Raw genomic sequence first — 23,383 nt, 5'->3', positions numbered from 1 at the left:
AGAGAGAGGGAAAGCGAGAAACATTGATATGAGAGAGACACATTGACTGGTTGCCTCCCACATGACCCGACCAGGGCCACGGACAAACCGCAGCCAAGGTACATGCCCTTGACCGGAATCAAACCCGCGACTCATTGATTTGTGGGCTGACAGTTTAACCGCTGAGCCAGACTGGCCAGGGCAATGTTTTATCCTTAATAGTGAAATGCTGGAAACCAAATCTCCATCAATAGACTATTGAATAACCTAGTTATAGTATATTGTATTAATCCGAGTTCTCTATCCGTCTGTCTATCTGTTCTCCCCATCTCCATCCTGTTGACATGTTAGAGATGGATAGATAGAGGTTTATTATAAGGAATTGGCTCACACATTTATAGAGGTTAAGTCCCATCACCTGTAGTAGGAAAGCTGGAGACCCAGAATTATCAATGGTAGAGTTCCAGTCTGAGTTCAAAGGCCTGAGAACCAAGAGAGCTAATGCTTTAAATTCCAGTCTGAGTCTGAAGACAGGAGAATACTAATGCCCCAGCTTGAAAGCAACCAAGCAGAGAAAGGGTGAATATTCTCTTAGTCTTTTTTTTTCTACTCAGGTCTTTAATGAATTGGATGAGGCTCATCCATATTGGGGAGGGCAATCTGCCTTACTCAGTCTACCAGTTCAAATGTTAATCTGATCCAGAAACACCCTCCCAGACATACTTACAATAATGTTTAACCAACTATCTGGGCACCCCATGGCCCTGGCAAGTTGACACATAAAATTAATTATCACATATTTCCTTACAATGAAATACTCCTCAGCAATAAAAAGGAATATATGCTAGTACACAAAAAGATGAATCCCACATTGTGCTGAGTGAAAGCAGCCAGGCACCAAAGAATACATACTGTATGATTATATATACAATTTATGACTTCTAAAACGGCAAAACTAAAAAGAGAACAGTTCTGCCTGGCTGGTGTGGATCAGTGGTTGAGCGTCGACCAATGCACCAAAAGGTCGCAGGTTTGATCCCTGTTAGGGAACGTGCTTGGGTTGCAGACTCATTCCCCACGAGGGGGCATGTAGGAGGCAGCTGATTGTTATTCTTCTCTCATCAATATTTCTCTCTCTTCTGCTCCCTTCCACTCTCTAAAAATCAACAAAAACATATTTAAAAGAAAAGATACTTAAAAAAAATCAGTGGAGTAATATGAAAAATAAAATAATAAAATAAATAAAAAGAAAGCAGGTCACAGTTTACCTCGGTCCAAAGATAGAGAAGGGTGTTTTCAAAGGGGCATGTGGAATCATTTTGAGGTGGTGGTACTATTCTAAATCTTAATTGTGGTGGTGATTAAATGGATGTACTTGTTGATTCAGTGGGTATATATGTTCTTCAAAACTTCAAATGGTACACTATAAAATAGTCCTTTTTATTATATGCAAATTAAACCTTGTGCTTAACAAAAAAAAATACTTACTGGATTTTTAAATTTCTTTCTTTCTTTTTTCTTTTCTTTTTTTGCTTCTTCAATCCCCATTTAATCCTTGATCTTCTACAATTTGATTTTTAAAAAAATTTTTAAGACAATTTTTGTTACAGATGTTTCTCCTTTTTTACCCCATTGACACCCTCCTTCCCATCCCTCCACCCCGTCCCGGCTTTGTTGTCCATGTCCATTGGTTATGTGTACATGCATATAAGTTCTGTGGTTTATCTCTTCCCTCCCTCCACCACCCCCTCTTCTGAGGGTTGTCAGTCTGTGCCCTACTTCCACATCTCTGGGTCTACCCTATTCCTCAGACTCTTATGTTCATTGTATTCCACAAATAAATGAGATCATGTGGTATTTGTCTTTTTCTGCTTAGCTTGTTTCGCTTAGGATAATACTTTCCAGGTTCCTCCATGTCGTCTCAAAGGATTGTGCGTATGTACCACAACTTTTTTATCCATTCGTCTACTGATGGACACTTCGGCTGTTTCCAGATCTTAGCTATTGTAAATAGTGCTGCTATGAACATGGGGGTAAATATATTCTTTCTCATTGGTGTTTAGGATATATTCCTAGAAGTGGGATCACTGGGTCAAATGGCAATTTGATTTTTAATTTTTTGAGGTAACACCATAGTGTTTTTCATAGTGCCTGCACCAGACTGCATTCCCACCAGCAGTGTACTAGGGTCCCCTTTTCTCCATACCCTCACCAACACTTGTTGTTTGCTGATTTGTTGATGGTGGCCATTCTGACAGGTGTGAGGTGATACCTCATTGTTGTTTTAATTTGCATCTCTCTGATGATTAGTGATGTTGAACATTTCTTCATATGTCTCTTGGCCATTTGTATGTCCTGTCTGGAGAGGTGTCTATTCAGCTCCTCTGCCCATTTTTTAATTGGGTTCTTTGTCTTCCTTTTGTTGAGTTATATGAGCACTCTATATATTTTGGAAATTAACCCCTTATCTGATGTATCATTGGCAATGATGCTCTCCCATACAGTGGGTTGCCTTTCCATTTTGATGGTTGTTACTTTTGCTGTGCAGAAGCTTTTGAGTTTGATGTAGTCCCATGTGTTCATTTTTTCCTTTGTTTCTGTGGCCTTAGGTGATGTATCAGTGAAAATTCTGCTGTGTATGATGTCCGAAATTTTGTTGCCTACAGTTTCTTCTAGGATTTTTATGGATTCATGGATCACATTTAAGTCTTTTATCCATTTTGAGTTTATTCTTGTGTATGGTGTAAGTTGATGGTCTAGTTTTATTTTTTTGCATGTAGCTGTCCAACATTCCCAACACCATTTATTAAAGAGGCTGTCTTTACTCCACTGTATGCTCTTGCCACCTTTGTCAAATATTAATTGAGCATAATATCTTGGGTCCATTTCTGGGTTCTCTGTTCTGTTCCACTGGTCTATATGCCTGTTCTTGATTACAGTAGCTTTGTAGTATAACCTGATATCTGGTATTGTGATCCCACCTATATTGTCCTTTGTTTTCAAGATAGCTATGGCTATTAGGGGTCTTTTTTTATTCCATATGAACTTTTGAAGTATTTGTTCTAGTTCTGTGAAGCATGTCATTGGTATTTTGATGGGGATTGCATTGAATCTATAGATTGCTTTGGGTAGTATGGATATTTTAATGATGTTAATTCTTCCAATCCATGAAGAAGGTATGTGCTTCCACTTTTTTATATCTTCCTCTGTTTCTTTTTTCAGTGTCCTGTAGTTTTGTGCAAATAGGTCCTTTATTTCTTTGGTTAAGTTTATTCCTAGGTACCTTAATTTTTTGCCACAGTGGTAAATGGGATTGTTTTTTCAGTTTCTTTTTCTGTGAGTTCATCATTGGTGTATAAGAATGCTGTTGATTTCTTGACATTAATTTTGTATCCTGCTATTTTGCCAAATTCATTTATTAAGTCCAGTAGATTTTTGATGGAGTCTCTAGGGTTTTTTGTGTATAATATCATGTCATCTGCAAATAATGACAGTTTCACTTTCTTCTTTCCAATTTGGATCCCTTTTTTTTCTTTCTTCCTGTCTGATTTCTGTGGCTAAGACTTCCAGTACTATGTTGAATTGAGAGTGGCTAAAGTGGGCATCCTTGTCTTGTTCCTGTTCTTAAGGGAAATGCTTTTAGTTTCTGCCCATTGAGTATGTTGGCTATAGGTCTTTCATATATGGCCTTTATTATGTTGAGATATGATTCCTCTATTCCCGCATTACTGAGCGTTTTTTTCAGAAATTGATGCTGGATTTTGTTGAATGCTTTCTCAGCATCTATTAATATGATCATGTGATTTTTATTCTTCATTTTATTTATGTGCTGTATCACATTTATTGATTTGCGAATATTGTACCAGCCTTGCATCCCTGGGATGAATCCTACTTGGTCATGGTGAATAATTTCTTTGATGTATTGCTGGATCTGATTTGCTAGTATTTTTTTCAGGATTTTGGCGTCCGTGTACATCAGGGATATTGGCTTGTAGTTTTCTTTCTTTGTAGTGTCTTTTTCTGGTTTTGGGATTAGAATTATGCTGGACTCATAAAATGAGTTTGGAAGTCTTCCTTCTTAAATTTTTTGAAATAGTTTGAGGAGAATGGGTATTAGGTTTTTTTTTTTTAATGTTTGGTAAAACTCCCCCATGAAGCCATCTGGGCCTGGGCTTTTGTTTGCTGTGAGAGTCTTGATTACGTCTTCAATTATCTTAGTTGTTATTGGTCTGTTCAAGTTTTCTATCTCTTCCCGATCCAGTTTCGGGAGATTGTGTTTTTCTAGAAATTTGTCCATTTCACTTAGATTGTCGAATTTTTTGCCATATAATTGTTCATAGTAGCTGTTAATGATCTTTTGTATTTCTGTGGTGTCAGTTGTTACTTCTCCTCTTTCATTTCTGATTTTCTGTATTTGGGTTCTCTCTCTTTGTTTCTTGGTGAGTCTAGCTAAGGGTCCATCAATCTTGTATATCTTTTTAAAAAACCAGCTCTTTGTTTCATTGATCCTTTGAATTGGTTTTTTGGACTCTTCGTCATTTATTTCTGCTCTGGTCTTTACTATTCCCTTCATTCTACTTGCTCTGAGATTTTCTTTTTGTTTGCTTTCTAGTTATTTAAGTTGTGAGGTTAGATAGTGTATTAGACATTTTTCTTGCTTCTTGAGGTAGGACTGTAGTGCTATGAACTTCCCTCTCAGAACTGCTTTCGCTGCATCTCATAGGTTTTGTGTTGTTGTGTGTTAATTTTCATTGGTTTCCAGGAAGTTTTTAATTTCTTCCTTGATCTCCTCAGTAACCCATTCATTGTTTAATAACATGCTGTTTAGCCTCCATGTATTCAAATGTCTTTGCATGTTCTTGTTGCAATTGATTTCTAGTTTCATGCCATTGTGATCAGAGAAGATGCTTGATGATTTGATTTCAGTCTTCTTGAACTTGTAGTGATTTAGTTTGTGTCCTAACACGTGGTCTATCTTTGAGAATGTCAATGTGCACTTGAGAAGAATGTGAATTCTCTAGTTTTGGGGTGTAATTCTCTGTAGATATCTATTAAATCCATTTGATCTAATGCTTAATTTAGAGTCTCTGTTTCCTTGCTCGTTTTTTGTCCAGAGGATCTATCCAGTGATGTCAGCGGGGTGTTGATGTCCCCTGCTATGATTGTATTGCTGTCGATTACTCTTTGAAGTCCTCCAAAAGATTTTTAATATATTTTGATGCTCCTAAATTGTGCACATATATGTTTATCAAGGTTATATCTTCCTGTTGGATAGATCCTTTCAATATTATGTAGTGGCCATCTTTGTCTCTAGTTATAGCCTTCATTTTGAAATCTATTTTATCATATATGAGTATTGCCACCCCAGCTTTTTTTCCCTTTCCGTTTGCTTGGAAGATTTTTTTTCCATCCCTTCACTTTCAACCTATGTGAGTCTTTTGTTGTGAGGTGGGTCCCTTATAAACAACATCTATGTGAGTCATGCTTTCTTATCCAGTCAGCTACTCTGTGTCTTCTTATTGAAGCATTCAAACAATTCACATTTAAGGTGATAATTGATATGTACTTATTTATTGCCATTTTTGTTTAGTGTGGTTTTATTTTTCTTTCTATTTCTTCTACTAATTACAGCAGTCCTTTTGGCATATCTTGCAGTGCTGGTTTGATGTTAATATATTCCCTTAACCTTTTTTGTCTGGAAAGCTCTTTATTTGACCCTCTATTTTGAATGATAGCCTTGCTGGATAGAACAGTCTTGGTTTCAGATCCTTGTTTTTCATGACCTTGATTACTTCCCTTCTGGCCTGTTGTGATTCTGTTGAGAAGTCAGCTGAGAGCCTTATGAGGTTTCCTTTGTAGGTAACCTCTCTCTTTGTCTTTAATTTTTGGCATTTTAATTACTATGTGTCTTGGTGTGGGTCTGTTTTGGTTCTTCTTACTTGGGGCTCTCTGTGTTTCTTGAACTTGAATGTCTTCTTCCTTCACCAAATTAGGGAAGTTTTCTGTCACTATTTCTTCAAATATATTCTCTAACCTTTGCTCATTTTCTTCCTCTTCTGGGACTCCTATGATGCGAATGTTATTATGTTGCCAGTTGTCCCACAGTTCTCTTAAGCTGTCTTCCTGCTTTTTAATTGTTTTTTTTCTTTTGGTTTTCTGATTGGTTTATTTTTCCCACCCTGTCTTCTAATTCACTGATCTGGTCCTCAGCTTCCACTACTCTGCTGTTTAGACCTTCCAGTGTGTCCTTCATTTCTGATATATTCTTCTTGGTGGTTTTTAATTTCCAGTTGGTTGATTTTCAACATTTCTGTGTCTTTACTCATGGTGTTGATGTCCTTACTCATGCTGTTGAGCTTCTTTAAGATTATGGCTCTTAATTCTAGCTCTGTTAACTTACTTAATTGCTCCTCATTTATCTCATCTTTAATAGAGGTCTCTTGTTCTTTCATTTGGCATTTGTTTCTTTGTTTCACCATTTTGGCTATCACAGTGGGCTTTGGAGCCTGCCAAATTTTCCCTGTGGTTGTTGGAATTCTGCTATTTGTGGCTCCCTCTTCTGGGTTTGGATGAGCGTGGGAGGACCCATGTTAAACACCACTGTCAAGTCTTACTTTCCTTGGCAGAGTTCCAAGTGCAGGAAAGTTAAATTATCCTCTAGCTTTTTGCCTGGAGGCTATTTGTCCTGGTTACTTGAAGAACCTTGGATTCTTAGTTGAATGAACAACTCCCTCAGGTGCCCAGCATAAGGGGATTTCCGGAGGGTGGGTAGGTGGTGGTTGTTAATGAGCCTCAATTTGCATTTCAATGGCCCATCTGGGTGGGGTTGAATCTCGGTGGGAGGGGCTGCCACCTCTCTCCAGAGCCCTGGCAAGGAGTAAGATGGCCACCGTCCTGCGTGGCCGCAAGTCAGCAAAAGCTCTGAGCACCCTCCAAATCCCAAGGGTCCCCACACAGTTCCAGTTCAGTCTGCCTTCCTCTGCCGGAGCCCAAGGTGAGAGTGGCTGTGGCTCTTTTAGTGTCTGCCCCAGCTCTGCGCTGTGGAGTGTAACCCTGAGGCACTGCTCACAGCTCAGACTGCTGCTGTTCGTGGGCTTCCAGCCCCCCATCTCGCACCTCCTTAATCCTACCAGGCTCAGTTCAGTGTCCCTGGTTATATGATCCTCACAAGCTGCTTTTCTGTTGCTTTTTCCCGACGATTTGTCTTTATTTTAGTTGTAATTCCATTTTGGTCCTGGAAGATGGTCTGTATAGCTTCCATTCACTCTGCTGCCATTTTGGAATCTCTAAAATTTCTACAATTGTTCTTTTTTTGGATATCATGTGTATAGGCAACCAGTTTGGTTAAATTAAGGGTTTAGTTCATATTAGGATTACTTATTAATTAGGTACTACTATGGTTGTAACAATTATTATGTTATATGTTAATGTTTTATTGAAAACTTAGTGGAGAGATTAACTGAAGAAGAAACATGGAAATAACTGCAAAAACAAAATTAGAAATAAATTATGGAAATATATTTTTTCTATATTTTTCTTTAACAGATTACATTTAAGTTCTCATGTAAATTTATCATTTCAAAATATAAATTTTAATATCTTTATTCCAGTATATGTTTTCCATAAGTTTCCTTATTCTCCAGTTTTGGACATATTTATGATTTTTACTGTTGCCAGTGTAATGAATATCTTTGAATTTAAAGCCCTTTTCCACATTTGATTATTGTGTATGCATACCTAGATATAGAATCACTGAATCAAAGATTTTGAATTTTAAAAACATAGGTAGTAAGTTCACAGGTCAAAAGAAAAGGTACATTTTTGAAGATATGAAATATTTCTCTTGCATCTCTCTGCCAGTCATTCAGTTCCTCTTCCTGGAGGCAGCCAATGTCATCAGTTTTTTGTATTTCCAGAGATGTGTGTGTGTGTGGGTGTGTGTGGATGTTTAGACAGTGGGGGAAATGGACAGATATGTTTATAAAAATGTAATCATACTATGCATAGTATTTAAGAATAAAACCAGTTACATTTAATTTTACTTGAATTTTATGAAAGAGAAGGAAGCTAAAATGAAACTGAAGGACTCTCCTTCAATTTAAATGTTTCTTCACCAAAAGAAAAGATCTCTGTAAGATGAAGAAAAGAGAGATTAGGGATAATATTTTTAAAATACTGGTAATGGCCCTGGTCGGTTTGGCTCAGCAGTTAGAGCATCGGCCTGCAGACCAGAGTCCCGGGTTCGGTTCCTGCTAGGGGCACATACCAAAGAAAGAAAGAAAGAAAGGAAGGAAGGAGGGAGGGAGGGAGGGAGGGAAGGAAGGAAGGAAGGAAGGAAGGAAGGAAGGAAGGAAGGAAGGAAGGAAGGGAGGAAGGGAGGAAGGGAGGAAGGGAGGAAGGAAGGAGCGAGCATTGGACAAAATACATTTATTTAAAAAAAATAAAATCCTAGTAATGTATGAAAATATAAATTGGTGGTCAAATGTGAATATTTTAGAACTTAATGATTGAAATGCAAATAAAATGGTATTCTTTATCTTTTATAGATGGACACAAATTGATAAAATATAGTTCAGAATGTGTGCAAATGAGGATTCTTGTGAGGTCAAGATTTTTTCTGGTGGAAGGCAGTACTTAAAATTTTAATCTATGTGCAATCCTTGGATATACAGTTTGTGAAATTGTTTCACAAAAAGATAATGAGCCCTGGCTGATGTGGCTTAGTTGGTTGGGCATCATCCCATACACTGAAGGGTTGCCGGTTCGATTCCCTGTTAGAGCACATACTTGAGTTGTGGGTTTGATCCCTGGTGGAGGGCATTCAGGAGGCAGCCTATCAATCACATCGATGTTTCTGTCTCTCCCACTCCCTTCCTCTTTCTCTTAAAAAAAAAAATCTTTAAAAAAGTAATTAATGAGCGTAAAAAGGTATATGTCTACCACTGAAAGTGTCCATCAGTATGGAATTGAGTTATGGTGTATTCATTCAATAGGATACTATGCAGCTACTAAAAATGGTGGTGTATTACAGATTTATATTTATTGCAATGGAAATAGGTTCTCGACATGCCTTTTTTATTTCTCAACAGTAAGTCATAGCATGAAAGTAGCACCTCACTTATATACAATTGTACATTTGTGTAAGTGTAGACCGATTTCTGGAAATAAATACTGATTAAAATGGTTTATCTTCGGCAGCTAATTATGTTGTTTTTTTTTTTTTGTATTGTTAGGTTTCTTTATACTGAATGTTTATCATTTTTATACTTAAAAAAGGAAAAGTATTTCCCCCACTTTTTGAACAAATAAATGTCCAGTATATCCCTTCTGCTTGTTAAATTATTTTGTGGGTAACAGAAACTATAGCCTTTAAGCCAGTATCTGATCAGGTCTGTAGAACCTTTGTAACTTAATACCTAGGGCAATGGTTTGGAATACCCTACCACCATTGAAGCAACACAGGAACCAGTTGAACTGGTACAGATGGTTGGGGAGTTCATTGACTGAAAATTTTAATGCCTCACCCTGCTGTAGTTAACTTCTATAAAGATTTGATTTTTAAAGAACAAAGTCAAGTTAGAACCTTTGTTTTGACTTACTGGAGTTGTTTTTTTCTTTTTTTTGCTTTATTGAGGTATAATTAACAAATGAAATTGTAAGACATTTAAAGTATACATCGTGATGGTTTGATATATATTGTAAATGGATTCCTCCCATTTAGTTTATTCATCACCTCACATATTCTTCTCCTCCTCCTCCTCCTCCTCCTCCTCCTCCTCCTCCTCCTCCTCCTCCTCCTCTTCCTCCTCCTTTTGGTGATTTAAATTCTATTCTCTTAGCACATTTCATTTATACAACAGTGTTACCAACCATAATAACCATGTTATATATATCAGATCCTCAGACCTTACCTACTTATAACTGAAAGTTTGTACCTTTTCATCAACCTCTCCCTATTTTCCCCATCCCCCTGGCAACCTCTTTCCCTACTCTATGTTTCTATGAGTTTGACTTTTTTTTTTATTCCATGTATAAGTGAGACCTTGCAATATTTGTCGATTTACTTTGGAATAACAAAGAGTACCTGAATTTAGTGCATGTACCTGCCCTTGTTGAGAGGGATAGTAACATTAGAAGTTATTCTCTTCTCTCCTATATGTCAGGTACTGTATTAATCATTGGGATGGGGAAAAGTAAAATACCTGCTCTCCAGTATCTCACTGCTAGTGCAGCACTGGAACTGTCAAGGGACCATTTCAGTGAACCATGCTTTTGACCTAGATGTTGATGTGTTTCCTAAACATGAATTAGCCAAATCAGAGAAAGGACATGAAGGTAATCCAGGTAGAGACAAAGGCCTGGAGGTATGCAAGGGCATGGCACATGTTGGGAACAGAAAGTTATTGAGCATGGTAGGGATTGGGGTAGTATAGGCAAGAAAATGAGGCTGGAGAGGCCAGATGATAAAGGATTTTGTCAGCTGTCAGAGTCTCTTCCTCTGGGCTTTATTATAAATATAGTTTTTGTACATGTAGGCTGAGATTCTTTGAGTAATCTTTCATTCTTGGGGCTCCCCTTCCTCCTTTTAACTCCCTCATAATTAGACACCAAATGCTATCAATTTTGGGAACTTTGAATGGAATAATGACAAGCTAGATATAGTCTGTGTATTCTTTAGAGCAAACTTTAAGTCTTTTTTATTTTTAGGGCTTAGCGCTGGCTCACAGACACTTAGTTAATGTTTAAATGAATGGGTTATAGGAAGGAACTCAAAAGAAAAAATGTTTAGTATGTTTACATTGACCATGTATAACTTTTCTAAATCACCATTTCATTATAGAAAATCTAATTGTCTTAGGAGGCCTAGTTGAAAGTCCAACTCTTAGATTAGTGATTTTCAACCTGTGTGTTGTGTTGAATTTTTAAGACATGCAGTACCTGACTATTCAGGGGCACTGACCTCTTTTCCCTTAGACTGCCAAATTAAAAAAAGACATCAGCCAATACAGTAGCTGTCAGGTGTGAGCGCCTTTCTTGAACCATAAATATATAGTTTATATATTAGAGTTACATCTTATTGGTCACATCACCTAATAAGGTTGCATCTGATTGGTTAATTCTTTTTTTTTTTTATCCTGACCCGAGGACATTTTTTCCATTTTTGTTTAGATAGAGTGGGAGGGAGGAAGGGAGAGGGAGGGAGGGGGAGGGGGGAGAGAGAGAGAGAGAGAGAGAGAGAGAGAGAGACATTGATGTGAAAGGAACACATTGAGTGGCTGCCTCCTGCACAACCCCACTGGGGCCAGGGACAAACTGCAACCGAGGTATGTGCCCTTAGCGGGGTCTCTCTGGACCATAGGCCGATGCTCTAACTGCTGAGCCAAACTGGCCAGGGCTGATTGGTTAATTCTTGGTACCGGAAATCCTTTATAGACGTATAGGCACCTGATTTTTTTTTAAATCACTTTGGAACTAAAAGGGTAGGTGATTACTATTATTATTATTATTATTACTATTATTGTAAATCCAAAATTATTTTTTGTCAGGTCAGCAAAAAATTTTTTTTGGTGTGCTGCAGAATTTTAGTAGTTAATGTATGTGCCATGGATGAAAAAGGATTGAAATTACTGTCTTAGATCATTAAAAATCTTGAAAATTGAATCAGACCCATTAGTAAGGTCTGTTTGATTAGTTGTACTCGTGGGTGACTGACAAATCATAGTTAGGGAAGAAAAGTGCAGGCAGTTTTTAGCAATTTGATTTTAATGAATATTTGCCTGTTTACAAGTGTGTGTGCCTTTTTTCCCCCCTATCTAAGAACAATCTTCGTGTGACCATCTCAATAGAGATTAAATTTTTAGTTAGAGGAAAAATCGTGAACATGTGTATATTTATTGCTTTTTACTTTTCACAGTTATTAATGTGGGCACATATGTTTTCTTGAACTTACAGATATGTACTGCATTTCTTTGTTTACTATAAAAGGGAAGACTAGCCCGGCTGGTGTGGTTCAGTGGTTGAGTATTGACCCATGCACCAAGAGGTTGCTGGTTCGATTCCTGGTTAGGGCAAGCTCAGGTTGTAGGCCTGATCCCCAGTGGAGGGCATGCAGGAGGCAGCTGATTGATGTTCTCTCTCATCAATGTTTCTCTCTCTCCCTCTTCTTTCCTCTCTCTCTAAAATCAATGAAGGAAAAATAAAAAATAAAAATAAAAGGGAAGATTGTATATAGAGATGGTCAGGGTTTGTAACAATTAGACATTGTTTTAGTGAAGTAATTGTGCTATTTTGAAAGCAAATTATGTATCTGAGGCATATCTGTAAAGCAGCCTTAATGATTATCAGCAACACAGCTGCTGTAACTATTAGTAGAATTTAATCTTTTGTTATTTGGATCATATAACCTACAATGGAACTTTTATACTTGAAAATTGTGCAAGACCTTTATTAAGACATAATGTTAGTAAAAGAAATGTGTCTTGAAGTGTTTTCATATATGGCCTTAAGTGCAAGGTATTATATAGAACTAGAATGATATTATTATAATATAATTCTACTTATGCATATATTTATGTTTAATATTTTTAAGCCCCTTAATTTTTTTTTTTTTTTTATAGCATAAGTTAGCTAAGCCTGTAGCTTCCTCAACTATTTTTGGTTTATATCGAAGTACATAACCTGTAGTTTGAAATGGAAAATTTTTGCATATGTGGCTTTAATTATAGCTCCTGTAGCCTGGTTAATATGGTTTCTTATAGTCTATTTATTGTAACAAATCTCACTAAGATATGTGTGTTATAGAGGTAGATTAAAATGAAATTTTAACTTGATCTTAATTGCCTTATATCCTTTTTAGTATAGATGGTATAATGATGAGTATTTTACATATTATACCAATTTAATTTTAAAACCAAGATGAACTCTTTTTAAATTGATAGATATACATGTGTCTTATTTTCTGTTATTGTTTGTTTTGGTTTTGTTTTGGTAGAGATAATTGCAGTTGTAAGAAATGATACTCAGAGATCTTTTGTACACTTTGCCTGATTTCCCCCCGGGGACATTTTGTAGAACTATTCTACAACGTTATAACCAGAGTATTGACATTGTACAATTCACTGCTCTATTCAGATTTCTTCAGTTTTACTTACACTCTTGTGTGTGTGTGTGTGTGTGTGTAATTCTGTACTGTTTACTCTTCTTTGTATGTTTGTGTATCTGCCACTCAGTCAAGGTATTGACTAGTTCCTTATCACCAGGTTCCCTGCTTCTTTCCTGGCACTTTATTTTTCCTCCCCTATCTAACCCTTGGTAACTACTAATCATTCTTCCATTTCTAAAATTTTGTCATTTCAAAATGTTATAAAAGTGAAATCATACATTTGAGATTGATTGTTTTCGCTTAGTATAGTTCTTTGGAGATTCATCCAAGGCTGTGTGAATCAGTAGCTTATTATTCCTTTTTGTTATTTATTTTTTATAGTATTTAAGTTAGAAAACTCCTACCTAGTTTAAAACTTGGTTTCTACTTTGTTTCCTCCCTCATCTATTTTTAAAATAAATATATTTGTCTTAAATCTAGGTGATAAAACACGACCACCTTCCTCAAGCCCCTCAACTATTATCCGCCGCACTTCCTCTCTGGATACACTTGCTGCTCCATACCTTGCAGGACACTGGCCTCGTGATAGTCATGGTCAAGCTGCTCCTTGCATGAGGGACAAAGCTACACAGGTAGGTATATTACAGTTCTTATCTTGAAGTGTTTTACTCTGAAATCGTTTCTCATAGTCTGTTATTAAATTCTTAAAACATTAATGTATATTAGAATAACCTGAGAAGCTTATCAAAAATGGAGATTCCCAGGCCCGACTTCCAGATATTGTAGTGGATTTTGGTTAAGGCTACAGAATGTGCATTTTCAACAGTTCTCAGAGTAATTCCCCTTCATGTGCATATTTTATGGACATAGTTTTCTCTTGCTTACTCTTCATAGTTTAGAACATCACAATATGTTTAATATGGAATTTAGACTTAAAAATTTGTAACAGTAAGGATTACTTTACTTTCTACCTAATCCTATACAGCAAGTCATTGCATACTGTCATTTCGTTATAATGTTGATGAGATGGCGTAGGAAATTAACTCTTGTTTATATCAATTAGCCTATGGTAAAATTTGTTTTATTATATGTTGTTTCACTTAAAGTCATAGACCCTATACACAACATTAAGTGAAGACCTAACTGTATTTTTGTGCCAAAAATATTTATGTTTTGGGAGATGGGGATTATATTACATTGCCAATAGATTCTATAAATGTAAATATCCTAACAGTGGGACTCTGGAAGCAGAGTTTTATACTTTCAGATTTATAAATTTTTTTGGTTTGTTTTTAATCTTCACCTGAGGATATTTTTCCATTGATATTTAGATAGAATGGAAGGGAGAAAGGAGAGAGGGAGAGAGGAACATAGATGTGAGGGAGACACATCAGCTGGTTGCCTCCTGTATGACCCCAGTCAGGGTCGGGGATTATACCTGCAACCCAGGTACGTGCTCCTGTTGAGGAAACAAATCAAAGACCCTTTGGTCTGTGGGCCGGCACTCTAACTGGCCAGGGCTGTTTGGTTGCCTTTTGTATGTGCCCCAACCTGGGATTTAACCTGAAACCCAGGTATGTACCCTTCCTGACCAGGAATCAAACTGCCATCCTTTCTGTGCATGGGATGATGCTCCAACTGACAGTCACACCAGCCAGGGCTGATCATGTACTTTTTATTCTTTAACTTGTTTATGTGATGTAGCATGTTTATTGATTTGTGAATATTGTTCCAACCATGCATCCTAGGAATAAATCCCATTTGATCATGGTGTATGATGTTTCTAATGTATTACTGCATCTTGATTGCTAATATTTTGTTGAAGGTTTTAGCATATATATTCATCAGGAATTTTGGCATGTCATTTTCTTTCTTTGAAGTATGTTTATCTTGTTTTGGAATTAGCATAATTCTGGCCTCGCAAAATGAGCTTGGGAATCTTCCCTTGTCTTGAATTTTTTGTATTAGTTTCAGAAGGATAGATGTTAGTTCTTTGAATGTTTGGTAATGTTAGCCTGTGAAGCCATCTTGTCCAGGACTTTTGTTTGCCGGGAGGTTTTTTGTTTTGTACTGCTTCGATTTCATTAGTTTTAATCTATTTACATATTCTGATTCTTCTTGATTCAGTTTTGGAAGATTGTATGTTTCCAGGATTTTATTTATTTTGCCCAGGTTGTCCAATTTGTTGGCATATAGTTGTTCATAGTATTTTCCTACCAACCTTTGTATTTCTGTGGTGTCAGTCAGTTGTTCTCTTTCATTTCTGATTTTATTAATTTGTGTCCTCTTCTCTCTCTTTTTTAAAGAATTTTTTTTTCCTTATTGATTTTAGAGAGAGAGGAAGTGAGAGGGAGAGAGAGATAGAAACATCAATGAGAGAGAGAACATCGATTGGCCACCTCCTGCATGCCCCCCACTGGGGATTGGGTCCACAACCTTGGCATATGTTCTGACCGGGAATCGAACTGGCGACCTCTTGGTGCATGGGTTGACACTCAACCGCTCTTTTTTTTCTTGATGAATCTGGTTAAAAGTTTGTCAGTCTTGTTTATCTTTTCAAAGAACCAGCTCTTGGTTTCATTGCTCTTTTATTGTATTGTTTTGTTTGTCTCTATCTCATTTCTGTTCTGATTTTTATTATTTCTTTTTTTCTACTTACTCTGGGCTTTGTTGTTCTTTTTCTATTTCTTTTAGGTGCAGGGTTAGATTGTTTATTTAAGTTTTTTTTTTTAATCCTGACCCAATGGTATTTTTTTTATTGATTTTTAGAGAGAGAGGAAGGGAGAGAGAGAAACATCAGTGTGAGACAGAAACATTGATCTGTTACCTCCTTTGTAGGTAATTGATTACTTTTCTCTTGCTGCTTTTAAGATTCTCCGTATTTACTCTTGGGCATTTTAATTATGATGTGTTTTGGTGTGGGCCTCTTTGGGCTTGTTTTAATTGGGACTCTTTATGCTTCCCAAACTTGTGTGATTTTTCCCTTCACGAGGTTAGGGAAGTTTTCAGCCATTATTTCTTCAAACAGGTTCTCTATTTGCTCACTCTCTTCTCCCTTTGGTATCTCTGTAATGCAGATGTTGTTATGCTTGATGTTGTCCCACAGGTCTTTTAGACTTTCCTTATTTATTTATTTTTTTATTCTGTGTGTGTGTGTGTGTGTTTGGGGAGGGGGTGCTTACTATTATCTTATCCTCTAAATCACTGATTCAGTCCTCTGTTTCTTCTAACATGCTATTGATAACTTCTAGTGTAGTCTTCATTTTAGATATTGTATTCTTCATTTCTGACTGGTTCTTTCTTATGGTGTCTGTGTTCTTTTAAATGCTTACTATCTCAAAGTTCTCACTGAGATAATTTATTCTTTGCCTAAGGTTCTTGAGCATCCTTATAACAATTATTTTAAACTCTGCATTTGGTATTTTGGTTGCTTCCATTTCATTTCATTCTTTTTCTGGGTATTTCTCTTGTTCTTTCATTTGGGACATATTTCTTTATTTCTGCGTATTATGTAGATCTTCTCAGATTCCCAAACTTGTTATGATAGCTTTATGATGAAGGTGTTAGGCTCAGTGGCAGTCTTCCAGATCACCTGAGCTCCATGTTCCTGGAATGTTTTTTGTGGGCCTGTTGTAGTTTAGACTGGAATGCTGTTTGTCCTTTTGTGGGTGGAGTTAAACCTTACGAATGGCAGATTATAAGGGTAAACCTCGATCACTGTGTGTGAGACTCTGTGAGGGGCTGCCCTGTAAGGCAAAGTTGTTTCCAGCAGGGTCTGGTGCCGGCTGGAATTCCCCTTTTGGCTGTGCCGTTTGTGTTGCTAGTTGGGTTGAGCTCTGGTGTGGTCTGAAGTTGTGTTGGTTCTGGGTCCACTTGGGTGGGGTTTAGGTACAGGTCAAAGTCAGACATTGTATATAACCAGCCTTGTGCTACCTGTTTGGACCTAACACACTTTTCTCTGTTGTGCCTGTATCTACTTGGCCTAAATGTACATGGGAGGGGCCAATCTGTGTTTAAGTGTTGGTTTCCTCCAGCTTTGAGCTGGGGGCAGATCTGTAAAAGGACTGAGCTCCTTAAGGTCCACCTCTACCTGTCATCTACTCTGCCTCCCCCTGAATTTGGCTGGTCTTTCTCCAGAGCCTTCTGAAGAAAGACTGTAGGGTATTCCCAGGCTGGCTGTAACCCACAGATTCTTCCGTGATTGCAAGCTCGCTAGGCCTGAGTAACTGGGGTCATGAGGATGGTGTGCTACTGGGTCTCCTACTTGGGGGGTCATGTGGTCAGGCAGTCAGTGAGAGGAAAGTAGCCCCTATTCCAGAGCCAAGCCACTCAGTACCTGTTATAGTCTCCAACTCTAGTTTGCCCAGGAGAAGAATGCCACAGGTTTAGGTTGGTTGCAGCCAGCTGTCCTGTCTGTTGGAGCTAACTCAGCTCAGTGGAGCCACTGGGCTCAGGAGGACAGATCAAAAAAGTCTCCCATTGGGGGTGATGCCATCCCACCTCTCAGGAGTCAGCCAAGGAATCTGTCCCAGTCCCAGACAGTAGCCTCCAGGAAACTCACACTCTGAATATCCCAGCTCTGAGCAGCTCTCCCATCCCCCTGCAGAACTGAGCTCAGCAGGGTGAGGTATCCAGAACTTGGAATGCTAGATCCAAACAGACCCCCACTGAGGGTGGTACCCACAAGCCTGTAGGAGGGGGGCGGGCACTTCTTTCTCTTCCTGGGTAGCAGGGAGATAGGAGTGGCCCCCTTGCAATGTAGCCACACAGCCCAGCATCCACCCATCTGATTTCCCAGACAAAAGCTTCCCCAGGAGACACACCCCAAAAGTCCCAACTCTTTGCAACACTCTGATCCCTCTATGTGGCTGAACTCAGCAGGATGAAGCCCGCCAAGTAATTCAGCCAGTGGGCTGTGGGGGCACTGGATGTGCACTTGAGGTGGAGGAGACTGGTCCCCTTTCCAAAGTCACACAGTTTAGTCACTGTCTGAGTTTCTGCCGAGAGTCTCCCCAGAAAAAGGGGGGCCCAAACCTCACTGCAGCAGAGTGGCTTCCAGCAGTTGGGGACTGGACAGTGCACTCTCCAGGCTGGTGCTGTAACAATAGGAGTGCTCTTCTTGGGAAGGTGGTGTGTGGGTCTGTAGCAGACTCACTTGTCTCCCAGACGGGTTGAATCTCCACTGATTTGCACCACCAGATGCTGTGCTAGCTCCTCTTCCTGTCTCTGTTGCTCTGGTTTGGGGATCCCTGCACTGGGTGGAGACCCAGTGCTCTTGGAGGGGGAGGGACATTTTCTGTTTCTTCTATCTTTGTTGAAGTTCTCAAAGATCATAGAGAATCCTTGTTACCAGTGTTTTGAACTCTGCATCTGGTAGATTGCCTGTCTTTATTTTGTTTAGTTCTTTTTTTTGGAGTTTTTTGTTTCATTTGGGACATGGTTTTTTGGTTTCTTCATTTTGGCTGCTTCTCTGTTTGTTTCTGTATATTAGGTAGAGCTCTCATGTTTCCCAGCTTTGGTAGAATGGCCTTACATGATAGGTGTCCTGTAGGGCTCAGTGGTACACTCTTTCTCTTCATCTGACCAGTCACTCAAAGTGTGTTCCTTTTGTGGGTTGTATGTGCTCTCTTATTATAGTTGAGCCTTGATTGCTGTTGGCATGTCAATGCGAAGGAATTGACTTGAGGACTGACTGACTATTGTGGCAGAGGTATTATGCAAAGGCTTATCCTATGGGGTAGGCTTTGCTTTAGTGGGGCTCTGGTGCCTGTCCAGTCTGCCTTCTGAATGTTGTTTGTGTAGGTGATGCTCTGGTGTAGCCTCAAGTTGGGCACTGACAGGTGTGTTGGTTCTCGGGCCTCTGAAGAGGTGCAGGCCAAGATCAACCACTGTCTGTGCCATGCTTGGGGCCACCTGGTATGAGCTATAAAGTGATCTGCAGTTGGTTGTCCCTTGTGCTGGGTTTGGTCGTACATGAGAGAGGCCAAACTGTGAACCAAGCCTGGCTGCCACTAGTGCTGAGCCTGGGACCACTTAGCAAGTGGTGCAGGGCACATTGAAGCCAAATTCTGCATGTTTGGGGATTTTGAATCTTTGAAAGATTTTAGGAAAGTTTGCTGCATGAACCAAGACTGGCCACTTGTATGATAAAGCCACTGTAAGAGGCTTGGTTGGACCTACAAGTTGGGTGGGGTGGGGTCTCAGGGAATCAATCACCAGGGTGGTGAACAGTGGTAGGCAGGTTGATGGAGACTTAGATATGGTACCCACTTGAACCTGCAGGAGGAGAGCTCAGCAAAGGAACAATGGCCTCTGCCAGCACTTCTAAGAGAAAGCTGCACCTCTAGCCCTTGACATAAAGAAAGACAATTTAGTACCTTCATGTGTGTTCCTGGTGCCTTTCGAGCTACCACCCTAGCATTGGAGCTCAAAGTGAGTGAGTCTGTCAGTAGGTAAGTTTGTGTGGGTCCTTTAAGAGGAATGCCTGGGCCCTGGCCAGTTTGGCTCAGCGGATAGAGTGTTGGCCTGCAGATTGTAGGGTCTTGGGTTTGATTCCTGGTCAAGAGCTTGTACCTGGGTTGCAGGTTTGATTCCGGCCCTGGTTGGGGTTGTGCAGGAGGCAACAGATTGATATGTCTCTTTCACATCAGTGTTACTCTCTCTCCCTTCTTTCCACTCTATCCAAAAACAAACAAATAAGAGGAATTCCTGGGACTCTAGAAGCCCTACATCTCACTCAGTCACAATCTCTTCTGGTTTTCACAGCCAGAAGTTATAGGAACTTCTCTTCCTGGTACTGAAACCCTAAGCTGGAGGACCTGATGTGGAGCTGGGACCCCTCGCTCTTCAGGGGAGATCTCTGCAGCCAGGATATCACTTCTGATTTTTAACTGCTACACATGGGTGTGGGACCAGCCCATTCTGCATCTTTGTCTCTCTTACCAGTCTTGACGTAGTTTCTTTATATTTTTAGTTATAGGACTTCTGTTCAACTAGACTTCAGGCAGTACTCAGTGATGGTTGTTCTGTAATTTAGTTGTAATTCTGATGTGGTCACAGGAGGAGGTGACTACAGCCACTCTGCCATCTTGACCCACCTTTATCAATTTTTTGTTTTGTTTTTTATTTTAACTTAGTGCTTTCAAATTAATTTTATGTCTTTTTTTTTTTTTTATCCTCACCCGAGGACATTTTTCCATTTTTTGTTCAGATAGAGTGGGGAAGAGAGAAAGAGAGAGGGAGAGGGAGAGAGAGAGACAGAGACAGAGACAGAGACAGAGACAGAGAGAGAGAGAGAGAGAGAAAGAAACATCAACGTGACAGGGACACATTGAGTGGCTCCCACCCGCACAACCAACCAGGGCCGGGGACAAACCACAATGGAGGTATGCACCCTCAGTGGGAACCGAACCCGGGTCTCTCAGGACCGCCGACCAATGCTCTAACTACTGAGCCAAACCGGCCAGGGCTAATTTTCTGTCTTCTAATTTCACCCGAGTACATTTTTCTGGTTTTTTTTTTTGTTCAGACAGAGTGGGAGGGGGAGAGAGGGAGAGAGAGAGAAAGAGAGAGAAACATCGACATGAAAGGGACACATTGAGTGGCTGCCACCCGCACGACCAACCAGGGCCAGGGACAAACTGCAACCAAGGTACGCGCCCTCAGTGGGAACCGAACCTGGGTTTCTCTAGACCACAGGCCTACGCTCTAACCGCTGAGCCAAACCGGCCAGGGCCTGTCTTCTAATTTTTTATTAATTTTGTTCTTTTTTATAGTTTCCTCAATTAAAATCTTAGCTCATATGTTTTTAGTTTGTCTTATTTACAAATAAGTACTTTTAAAGCTATAAAATCCCCTCCCTATATGTGTAACCTTAGAATTATTTATGAACCAGAAAAAAAACAATTTATGCTCACCTATGTACAAACAATGCATGGGCCCTGGCCGGTTTGGCTCAGCAGTTGGAGCATCGGCCTGCGGTCCTGAGAGACCCGGGTTCGGTTCCCGCTAAGGGTGCGTACTTCGGCTGCAGTTTGTCCCCTGCCCTGGTTGGTCGTCCAGGTGGCAGTTACTCGATGTGTCCCTTTCACGTCGATGTTTCTCCCTCTCTCTCTTCCTCTCTCTCCCTCCCGCTCTACCTGAACAAAGAATGGAAAAATGTCCTCAGGTGAGGATAAAAAAAACAAAAACAATGCATGGTAGTAAGATTGCAAAAACTAATCATTAGTGATCATTGTTTTAAAATCTCAGATTATTTAAAATTAAAAGCAGAAAGCAGAAATGTAAATGCAGATATGTACTTTGTCCATAATCCATGTCTGCATCCCTTTAGATACTGAGGTACTGAATGTACAAATCACCACAGAAAATTTAACGAAGCATAAATAAACCATTTCTGAAAGGTATAGCCCATGTCAATTTCACATTCACCAATAAATATGTCTAACCCCAAATTAAAGTCACACAGAAAATGACACATGACATTGATTAATTTTTTCTTTAATCTTGCTAAAATATTTTCAAATCTCTTGTTCCTGCCTGTGATGAAACATAGTTTGTGTGTAGATGTGGCCAGATCTGTTATGAGAAGAAATTTCCCTCCCATTGTTTTTTAATATTTCTTTACTGATTTTTTAGAGAGAGAGTAAGGGAGAGAGAGAGATAGAAACATCCATGTGAGAGAGAAACTTCGATTGGCTGCCTCCTGCATACCCTCTACTGGGGATTGAGCCTGCAACCTGGGCATGTGCACTGACTGGGAATCCAACCAGACCTCTAAATCCACGGGGCGGTGCTCAATCTACTGAGTCACACCAGCCAGGCTCCTCCCATTGTTTTATTTATTTTATTTTTGTTTAAATCCTCACCCGAGGATATTTTTCCATTTATCTTCAGATAAAGTGGGGGAGAGAGAGAGAGAGAAAGAGAGGGAGGGAGAGGGGGAGAGAGAGAAAGAAAGAAGAGAAACATTGTTGTGAGAGAGACACATCTGTTGGCTGCCTCCCGCATGACCCTGACCAGGGCCTGAGACTGAACTGCAACTGAGGTACGTGCCCCTGACTGGAATCAAACCTGCAACTCTTTGGTCTGTCAGCTTATGCTCTAATCACTGAGCCAAACCGGCCAGGGCCTCCCATTGTTTTTTACTGAAATTGTACATACTAAAAAAAACTCACAAGTTCTTTTTCAATTTTTCTTTCTAGAAATGAGAAATTTTCTATAAACTTGCAGCTTATTGTGTACTTGATCAGTCAAACTTTTTCTTGTGTGTGAATAAGAAAAGGATTTTTACTTCTGCCTTTTTTGGCTCAGCAGTTAGAGCATGGGCCTTCAGACCGAAGAGGTATAGGTTCAATTCCTATACCAGGAAGGGGCATGTGCCTGGGTTGCAGGTTCGATCCCAGGCCCTGGCTGGGGTTGTGCAGGAGGCAACCAGTTGGTGTGTCTCTCTCACATCAATGTTTCTCTCTCCCTCCCTCTCGCCCGTCTACTCTAAAAAAAAATCAATGGAAGAAAATGTCCTTGGGTAAGGATTAACAACAACAACAAAGAAGAAGAAAAAAAGGATTTAAAAAAAATCATCAGAAACAGTGAAAATAATTAATAATTAAAGAATTCAAGCCCTGGCCAGTTTGGCTCAGCAGTTAGAGTGTTGGCCCGTGGACCAAAGAGTCTTGGGTTCAGTTCTGGTTAAGGGCATGTACCTGGGTTTTGGTTCAGTCTGCTACCCTGTTCGGGGTTGTGCGGGAGGCAACCATTCGGTGTGTCTCTCTCACATCAATGTTTCTCTCTCTCCCCCTCCCACTCTATTTGAAGATAAAAGGAAAAATATTCTCGGGAGAGGATTAAAAAAAAAAAAAAGAGGATGCAATTAAATCATTATGAGGTATAAACCTAAATATTTATAAATGATTTCAAGGCATAAATATAAATATTTATAAATGTGATCATACAATGATGTGTTAAACTTTTATTTACAAAGCTGATTATAGCCATCTGGTCACATTGTCTGCATTTCCTTCAAAAAAAATCTTTAAAAGACATCTTTTACATGCCATTAAAATGTTTAAAACAGCCCTGGCCGGTTTGGCTCAGTGGTTAGAGCGTCCGCCTGCGGTCCGGAGAGGCCCGGGTTCGGTTCCCGCTAAGGGCATGTACCTCGGTTGCAGTTTGTCCCCGGCCCTGGTCGGTCGTGCGGGTGGCAGCCACTCGATGTGTCCCTTTCACATCGATGTTTCCCTCTCTCTCTCTTCCTCTCTCTCCCTCCCACTCTGTACAAAAATTGGAAAAATGTCCTCGGAT

General features: G+C 39.5%; 1 protein-coding gene across 1 annotated transcript in view; it reads left to right on the top strand.

Annotated features, from left to right (window-relative positions):
* Window positions 1-23,383, top strand: part of FAM117B (family with sequence similarity 117 member B) — a 106,171-nt gene that overhangs the window by 26,653 nt on the left and 56,135 nt on the right. Inside the window, exon 2 of the mRNA XM_036254914.1 lies at window positions 13,562-13,713. Coding sequence (XP_036110807.1) covers window positions 13,562-13,713 — 152 coding nt within the window. The remainder of the gene's footprint in view (window positions 1-13,561; window positions 13,714-23,383) is intronic.

This window comes from Molossus molossus, unplaced genomic scaffold (genome assembly GCF_014108415.1).
Source record: "Molossus molossus isolate mMolMol1 unplaced genomic scaffold, mMolMol1.p scaffold_m16_p_11, whole genome shotgun sequence".
NCBI lineage: Eukaryota > Metazoa > Chordata > Mammalia > Chiroptera > Molossidae > Molossus > Molossus molossus.
This window is presented reverse-complemented; position numbering and strand designations above follow the sequence as displayed.